The sequence below is a fragment of the Babylonia areolata genome, chromosome 4 (assembly GCF_041734735.1).
Source record: "Babylonia areolata isolate BAREFJ2019XMU chromosome 4, ASM4173473v1, whole genome shotgun sequence".
Lineage (NCBI taxonomy): Eukaryota > Metazoa > Mollusca > Gastropoda > Neogastropoda > Buccinidae > Babylonia > Babylonia areolata.
In genome coordinates this window covers 32,557,892-32,567,346 of record NC_134879.1, presented here as the reverse complement: position 1 = coordinate 32,567,346, position 9,455 = coordinate 32,557,892, and the positions used below count along the sequence as shown (strand labels likewise).

Genomic DNA, 9,455 nt, shown 5'->3' with positions numbered 1-9,455 from the left:
CTGTGTCATGCATTTAGATTTCAGGCAGGACACATACACTCATGACATGTCACATACACACAAACACTATGATATAACATTTTACGTGTATGACCGTTATGTTTATTGACCCCACCATGCAGGCCGCCATACTCCGTTTTCGGGGGTGTGCATGCTGGGTATGTTCTTGTTTCCATAACCCACAGAACGTTGACATGGATTACAGGATCTTTAATGTGCGTATTTGATATTCTGTATGCGTGTACACATTAAGGGGGTTCAGGCACTAGCAGGTCTGCACATATATTATGTGAGATCCGAAAAATCTCCACCCTTTAACCACCAGGTGCCGTTACCGAGATTCGAACCCGGGACCCAACGCTTTAACCACTCGGCTATTGCGCCCATGGACAATACAATACAATACAAACACCGAACATCTCACAACGAATTACCGGAACCGCAATTAACAACAACGAATGAATAGTTCCGACAGTCTTTCATCTGTGGAGACATGTTTTGGGCCAGGCATTGACAACGAAATGATTACGGCTCGATCCCAGGATCAAAGAGTCACTCCGCGAAATGAAAGCTGCTTTGCTGGGCAGGCTTCATGCTGTTTTGTTTCGTTTTCTTTGTGCTGTGCTTTGTTTTACATTTATTCGCTTATTTATCACCATTGTTGTCTTATTTATTTATTTTTTTTTCTTCTTCATTTTATTAGTATTACTATTATTATTATTATTACTACTACCTTTTTCTATATTATAATTATTATTCATTTATTTATTTATTTATTTATGTAAGCTTATCTATTATTTATTCCGCCGTTGTTGTTTTTTTGTTTGTTTTTTGTTTGTTTGTTTTTTCTCAAGGCCTGACTAAGCGCGTTGGGTTACGCTGCTGGTCAGGCATCTGCTTGGCAGATGTGGTGTAGCGTATATGGTTTGTCCGAACGCAGTGACGCCTCCTTGAGCTACTGAAACTGAAACTGAAACTGTGCTGTGCGTTGCAGTTCTTATGGATGGCCGAACTGTTTGGATTGTTGCGGTGTTAGGATCATCCTGTCCTCTTCCCTCTAAGTCTCTGTCTTCGTCTGTCTGTCTCCGTCTGTCTGTCTGTCTGTCTCCGTCTGTCTGTCTGTCTGTCTCCGTCTGTCTGTCTGTCTCTCATTCTTTCATAATCATTGGAATCAGATATCAAGAACCATTGAATTGTGCGTCAGCTCTGAACATGTGAGATCGGAAAAATCTCCACCCTTTGAACATGGTTTTTCATTCAAGTTTATGATGGTGAATTTATTGTTCTTATTATTGTGAGTGCTCTCTATCTCTCTCTGCATGTCTGTCTGTCTGTCTGTATATATATATATATATGGTCTCTCACTCTCTCATTACTATATCCATATAGATTATTGTCATGAATGCAGGTATCATGATTATGTTCCTGTAAATGTCTGCTGTGCATTTGAGTGTATTTGAATGTCATGTATGTATTTCTTTTACCTTTTGTTATATTGTGAATATTTTGATTTCATTTCTCTTTGCCTTGAGGGCTGGATGTAAAAAAGCATATGCACACTTATTCCACTTCCCTCATTAAAAAAGATTCGTTCGTTCGTTCTCTCATGAGAGGACATGGCCTTTGCTGAATAAATTCTGTGTGTGTGTGTGTGTGTGTGTGTGTGTGTGTGTGCGCGTACCGTGTGTGTGTATGTGTGCGCGCGCTCAGGCTCTACAAAACCAAATTACTTGTTTGCGTGATGCACATTGTGACATAAAAGAGAAAGTGCTCTGAAAGAAAGAGAGAGAGAGAGAGTATCAGTATCAGTATCAGTAGCTCAAGGAGGCGTCACTGCGTTCGGCCAAATCCATATGCGCTACACCACATCTGCCAAGCAGATGCCTGACCAGCAGCGTAACCCAACGCGCTTAGTCAGGCCTTGAGAAAAGAGAGAGAGAGAGAGAGAGAGAGAGAGAGAGATGGCCCGGGTTTATGGTTTATTCGTATTGGCCATAGCTCCTCATGAAGGGGTATTTGAACAACAACAAAAAACAGCATAATTTCATGATAAGTAGATGACGAAAATAAGACTATAAAACGACTTGCTTTTCTAAAAAGAAAACCAACAACATGCTAAGCTGATGATGATAACAAGACAAAAAAAAACAAACAAAAACAAAACAAAAACAAAACAACAACAAACAACAACTTGCTTTGCTTAGTCTACAAGCCTTATACAAGAGCAAAAAAAGATTGCGAATAACATGAGGAGAGAGAGGGAGAGACAGAGAGATTGAGTGTTATCATCTGGAATATAATAATGGGGGAGGATGACAGAAGTATTAGTATGTGTGAGTGTGTGCTTAAAAGTGTGTGTTTACGTGTGCGTGAGCATGTTGTGTCTATCGCCCAGTACAAATAGGAGCCAATAATTACGACGAAAAGCTGGTGATGGGGGAGAAAAAGAAACAATAAAAATGAGCTTGAAAGGTGGAGAAGGAGACTGAAAGTGCGTGTGCATATGTATGTGTGGGTGGGTGTGGACTAAGAGAGAGAGAGAGAGAGATAGGGAGGGGGATTGTTTAGAGTCCGTGAGGTTTGGAATTCGTCATTTTTCTTATGTGATGTATTTGGATTTGGAGTCAGTCTTATGTAATGTCTCAACACTGCCATTCTTCCAAGTCCATGACGTTTGGAATTCGTCATTTTTCTTATGTGATGTATTTGAATTTGGAGTCAGTCTTATGTAATGTCTCAACACTGCCATTCTCCCAAGAGGAGTTGTTTGTAAGCACTGGCATTTTTTTTTTTACAATGATCTTGGTGGGTGGGTGTAGGATTTTTTATTTTATTTTTTCTAGTGATGTTTCATTTTGCTTTACTTTATCTATTCTTCTTCTTCTTATTATTATTGTTGTTATCATCATCATAATAACCATTCTTATCAGGGTCATCATCATCATCATCATTACTATTATTTTGGACGAAGACTAAGCTGCTGTTGCACTGAAAAAGTCAGGCTTCGAAAGTTCTGAGCGCAACTCTGTTTTGCTGTTGTTGTTGTTGTTGTTGTTTTCTCCAGAGAGACTTCAAGAACCCATTCCCAAACTGTATAACATATAATATTGTATCTCTTGTATGTTACTTTTTTCTTCCTATCTTTTCTTCCTAAAAAAATGTGTGTCTTAACCAGAGCATTGGTGCAGCCATTGTTTCTTTTTTTCTATTTTTTTAAGAATTAAAAAAAAAATCAAACAGAAGAAGAAGAAGAAGAAGAAGAAAGAGCACAATACCAAATATGCTGAATATATGTAGTATTAGTTACATGAAATATGTAACATTTTCATGTGCTCCCACAGGGTTTCCTGAAATAAACAGCTCTTGTCTTGTCTTGTAAGAAACGCACCACAGACAGGGGAAGAGCGGAAATGCAGAGCAGCCGGCGAACGTGACCATGCGCGCGTGCGTGTCAGGCGGCACTACTTTGCACGTGCGAAGGCAGAGAGAGAGAGAGAGAGAGAGAGCAAGAACGAGGTGAAAAATGGCTTGGATCACGCGCAACCCGGAAGTGTCCGCAATCCAGATACGAGCGCGTGCAGTGAAAGTCCATTACTGATAATGTCCTGACAGATTTCCTTGCGATCTTGAGGAGCTTGAAGAACGTATTTTTGCACGAATTGTCATCAACTGATTTCTTTGAACTTTAGCACGCCGTGACGAGAATGATTCCAATTACAAGGTTATGTCGGCTCTGCACGTAACTTGAACTTAACTGGGTGTTCTTCGTTTACCGAGAATGGCTGAAAGCTGAAATGTACACCAGTATTCTACTTTTTCTTCACATATGCCCTTTCTTTACATATGTATCTACGTACGTGTGTATATGCTTGCTTGTATTCGTGTGTGTACGTGCGTGCGTACTTGAAAATATGACTCTTCCCATGCCTTTTCTGGAGTCACTCCCTCTGCATACAGTTTCGCGGTGTTTGGCTGGACTGATTTGCAAACTTTATGTTATGACTGGACCTCTTCAAGTTCACCAACATGAATGGGGCTACTTGAAAATATGACTCTTCCCATGCCTTTTCTGGAGTCACTCCCTCTGCATACAGTTTCGCGGTGTTTGGCCGGACTGATCTGCAAACTTTATGTTATGACTTGACCCCCTCAAGTTCACCAACATGAATGGGGCAGGATTAACACCCACTCCCTTCTCCCGCGTTGGCCATCCCACACTCCACCTATCCTCCATACCCACTTCATTTTGTAGTTCGTGTTTACTTCAGTTTTTATTTTGTCGATCGCAGCCTCTAGTATGTTAATCGTTCTGATTTCTGTGTGTGTGTGTGTGTGTGTGTGTGTGACGTTTTTGCACTGTGACATGGATTGAGTTTCCCCTCTCATGGCCGAACGCATCAGTTGTTGTCGGAGGTACGAAGTCTGACCCAGCACAAATCCAGTTAGGGCGGCCGCATCCAGCCAGGCTCCGTCCGTGCTTGTTCTTCTTCCTCTCGGTCCCTCAACTCTGAAGAGTCACTGGGGCGCTGCACAAAATTGTTCGCCAGATCCCTACGGGTCTGTCGGCTGTGTGTCAAAGCCTGGGTCTCTGCTTATGGTTTTCCTGTCCATTCTGCAAAGTTGTCAGTCTATCGTTTCTTGTTTTTTTGTGTTTGTTTTGTTGTTGTTGTTGTCACCCTCTCCGTCTCCCTCCCTCAACAGTTCCTTGGAGGAGTCGTTTTAGTAAGGCCATTAGATCTCGTTATGTGGCCATAACCAGCGTAGCTTTCTTTTATCAACTGATGTCAGCAGATCACCCCATTACTGCCATCTACAGTAAAATCTGGTCAGTGCTCCAACGACCCAATCAATGGTCGTCGCCCTTCCCATGAAAGGAAACCAACACCGGACTGCCGCCAAAACTACTGCGCCATCAGTTTGATCATCCATTCTAGCAAAGTAATGCTTAAAATCATTCTGAACAGATCAGTACAGCCACAATCAGATACGTTTGGCTGCAACCAAAAAGAAAATCTCTGTACGTAAGTATTATAGACAATGAAGCCCAAGTTTTGTATTTGCGTATTCGTATACTATCACTGCTGAAGAACAGGTTGGGTTCCGAAAAGACAGAAGTACCATCCAACAGCCATGGAAATGAGGTGTTATCGCAAGTAGACGTATGAATAAGTGCACCAGATCATTAAGCAGGACACTGGACCATACGAAGAGTTCAGAAAACTACGTCGGTAATGAAGCCACATAACAAGATCCAGTGGCCTTTAGTGCCAGAACAATCATCCAAAGAAGCTGCTGGGAGAGGGAGACGGATGGGAAGACAGAAAACAAAAACAAAACGGTGCAGAATGGACGGGGCCATACAGTTTGCAGAGACACTTGTTTTCCCGTCAGCACACAGCCGACAGACCTGGAGGAAACAACCGGTTAACAGTTCTGTGCAACACTTTGTGCAGTTCTGTGCAACATTCTGTGCAGTTCTGTGCAACACTTTGTGCAGTTCTGTGCAACATTCTGTGCAGTTCTGTGCAGCGCTCCAACCACTCTTCGTAGAGTTAGGAAGAAAAAGAAGAGGGGGAGAAAGTCAACAAAAACTTGGCCGGAAAAGAAAACCTTCAGTTCCAGAATTCAAATAAACTTAATTTCCTGGAAGCTCGTGTTTGTCAGTCTCAAATCTCTGGTGATGTTCTCAAAGGACTTGGTATACTACAGTCTGTTTTTGCTAACAAGTATAAACCTTGCTGTCCAGTCATGTTATCTTGGACTTCAACTTAAATGAGTGTCATGCTCCACAGAATGGAATTTCTCGATGTGATTCAGTATTTGCTGCAGCTTGAAGTCTGTGCACATATCAGTCTACCAGTTGTCAAATTACTGCAGTAGGTTGCTTTTCTTGGGGATGAGAATAAAAAAATTAAAAAAGAAAGAAAAGGAAAAAAATATTGGGCAATAGGATGGGCTACTTTTCCGCCCGAGTACACAATTTTGGTTTCACTGTGGTTTTAATTACTTTGTCCTTGATTTCTTGATGGGCGAGTACTTAGTCATGACTGCCGTCAGGCTGAGTTTTTCTGACTGAATTTTCCGGCGCAAGAACTAAATGTGTGTGAAGATGGCCTCGAGGTAACGCCGCGTCCGCCTAGGAAGCGAGAGACTGAGCGCTCTCGTTCGGATCCCGGCACAGTCGCCAGTATTTTCTCCCCCTCCACTAGACCTTGAGTGGTGGTCTGAACGCTAAACATTCGGATGATACGGCGGATGACTGAAACCGAGGTCGCGTGTGTATCATGCAGTTGGCGCACGTAAAAGAATCCACGGCAACAAAAGCCGGGTTGTCCCTGGCAACATTCTGTAGAAAAATCCACTTCGATAGGAAAACAAATTAAAACAAGAAAGGCAAGGCCTTCAAGCCTCACTTGTGATACACACTTAAAGAAAAATAATATAAAAAAATAATAAAAAGCTTATAGAAATTAAAAATCAGTTTGTTGAAATGTGTTCTCTATTCATTATTATAATTATATGCAGCTTCGCGTTAACAAAAAGAAAAAAAAAGAAAAGAAAAATGAAAAGGGCGGGGTGGGGGGCTTCAATGTAGATTCGAACCAAGGATCTGTTTGGGTCGAGAATGAGAGGTTTTTATCCACTGCGAGAATGCGGGTTCATGCTGACGTTCAGAAACTATTATTTAAGCATGTTCTTTTAGCGGCCAGAATAAATCGACAGTGGCAACGAAGTGATAACGCCATTTAGATCATGTTTTTTTGGGGGTATATCTCGGCCATTAAAAAAAATTCTTTCAAGTCCGAGGTAAAGGAGACGTTCCCATTGCCTCAAAAACACTGCAATGTATGTCTGTTATCATAGATCTGCAGAGATCCGTGTTGACAAGCTTGTCTTTCCACTCACTGAGAAACTACTACACTGCCCATTCAATTTCTTTTTTTTTCTGTTCATTCTAGTTAATTCAGTACCCACTGTAAAACATTCATATGCAGTAAACACGTTGATGATTATTGAAATTCTTCTAATTTGGCGGTAAAGGAAACGTTGCCATCGCGTCAGGCTTTGCAACATGTTTTGTCAAGATCTGCAGTACTGACTAGTACTTTGTAGACGACGCTGAAACGGTCAATTCAAATTTTCAGTTTTTCTGTTCATTCTAGTTAATTCAGTGTCCACTTTAGAATGTTCATATGCAGGCACGGTAAACGCGTCAATGATGTAGTTAGTGTCACTGTACGTGCCTTATGTCCAGAATGTTTATTTCTTTGCTTTTTATTGCGAACACTCAGTGAAGAAAAACGAGGTCATACCGTCTTCTCACCAGACAATCGGGCAGCTGCAAAGGGGTAACAGCGGTTTTCGGAATCCGGAACGAACATCAACGAAATAAACTGTTCATAACTCAGTTCACACGGCTAAATTCGAGAGACGTACAACCTATTATTGGTATGACTGTGAAGATTTTTTTCCAACTGTGTTAAAGCCAAATTTGGTATCGGTAGACAAAGTAGTCTAGTATAGTTTCAAGAGAAAGTGGCAATCAAGTTAAAGTTTACAACACACACTCACACACACACACACACACACACACACACATACACAACCGCCCGGAACACCGGGTAATAACATGGACTCACTTTGTTCAGTTCATACAAGTCAGTGAGTCAAAAACTGCGGCAGGCAGACAAAATACAAAAACATGGGTGACGCGGCTCTCAGTGTAGCGACGCACCGCTTTTCCGGGGAGAGCAGCCCGAGTTTCACATCATGTAGAGAAATATGTGGTGACAAAGATTAATACAGTACAATAATAATACAATACAAGATAATGCTTGCTGACGCAGCTCTGGCTGTGGTTCTGTTTTTGTTGTGACGGCCATGACTGTCTGTCTCAACACGGGATCACTTCCCAGTTCAGTTGCTCTTAGCTTTCCGGCCCGCGGCCTTTAACCCCTCAGTTCCCATTTGGTAACTGACGTCTGCATTGCTTTGCACGTTTGCAGCTGATTTCAATGGACTATTTACATAAGAAGCTATTGCAAGTTTCCATTTCGCTGCAACACCTTGGGAATTCTATAGTCCATACTATAACCTGTATTTCATCAGCAACTAGTGGCCTTGGAACACTAGTGCAAATTGAGGAGAGCAACCGAAACGCCGAGGGCTGTGTTTGCTTTATTATATCATCATTCAATATAGCCAGAAACAGCGAGACGGAGAAGCCGTATGAAAGGCGCGGTGACAGTAACATATGCACGCTCACAGTTTTCTTTACTTTAAAAAAAAAGAAGAAAAAAAAGTATTGATTTATTCAGTTATTTTTTATAAGCTGCTGTACTGCAAAATACAGTGCAGGAATAACGTTTTACTTTGAAATTCTAAATTGAATTGAAATATTGTACACATCCACACATCCAGGACAAACCACTTTTATGAAACATGTTATAACGAGAAGGGGTGTGAACACAGGGAAATTTTCTCCTTGAGGCCAAAAGTATTCCGGTCACCACTGCTAACCTCTAGAGTGCTGTCCCTTGTGCGTCTTCTCGCAATGGAACAACATCTATGTGTAAGTATGGCGGGATCATCGTCACCACGAATGTGAAATCTGTGGCAGAAGGGAAATACAAGGGCTTTCTTATCAATATTCGACAAAGGTAAAGACATGATGAAACAAACAGTAATATATATTTTTACCCGCACGCAGAAACAATTGGCATATCTTCTAATTTTTAAGTTTAGTTTTGTATTTGTCTGGACGGATGCTTGCTTTCTGTTATTTTGGTAGCCTTTGATTCTCAGTAAACTAGTTTCATAATCATTGATCAATCAGAGCAATACATTATGAATGTAGTTTTTTTATGCGTATTTTTTTAATTGTTGATTTATCGAGTTACTGCCCCATAGAAGGTACGTGAAAACATAAAAAAATGAAAAGATGTCTTCAGCAAGCACAAAAGTGGCAAAATAAAATGTAAATAAAACAAAACCCGGTGAAGTAATTGTGGTTGGTGATGCCACAGTTCAGTTTTATAATTCAGCAAGGAACTCTGGGGTCATTCTTGGCTGAAACCTCAGTATGCACGCTCAGGTAGTCAATCTGATTCGCACTTTCAGTTGTGAACTTCGTCGGATTAACACTATCTGTAAATACCTTTCTTTTGAAACTACAGTAAACTCATATATTATCTGCTTTTGTGCTGTCACATAATCAATTACTGTAATTATCTTCTTACAGTCACAGGCTGTCACATTACCTTCTTCAGCAAATCCAGACACTTCCAAACAATGCTGCCTGTCAGACCCTCAGAGTACCACCTACTGATCACATTTTCTCCCCATATCCTTACTCTACACTGGCTTCCCATTGAAGCTAGAACTAAATACAAATTGCTTGTCTCTACTATTCTGCTTTCCACTCCATAGGACCTACCTATCTTTCTGACCTTTTC

General features: G+C 41.2%; 1 protein-coding gene across 2 annotated transcripts in view; it reads left to right on the top strand.

Annotated features, from left to right (window-relative positions):
* The first annotated feature begins 8,479 nt into the window (after positions 1 to 8,479).
* The window catches only part of LOC143281076 (uncharacterized), a 55,826-nt gene continuing 54,850 nt past the window's right edge, over positions 8,480 to 9,455 (top strand). The window contains exon 1 of one of the 2 annotated variants that reach the window (XM_076586009.1): positions 8,480 to 8,572. In XM_076586009.1, coding sequence (XP_076442124.1) covers positions 8,555 to 8,572 — 18 coding nt within the window. In that variant the 5' untranslated portion in view covers positions 8,480 to 8,554. Of the gene's footprint in view, positions 8,661 to 9,455 lie in introns of both variants that reach the window. The other variant, XM_076586010.1, reaches the window with a different exon arrangement.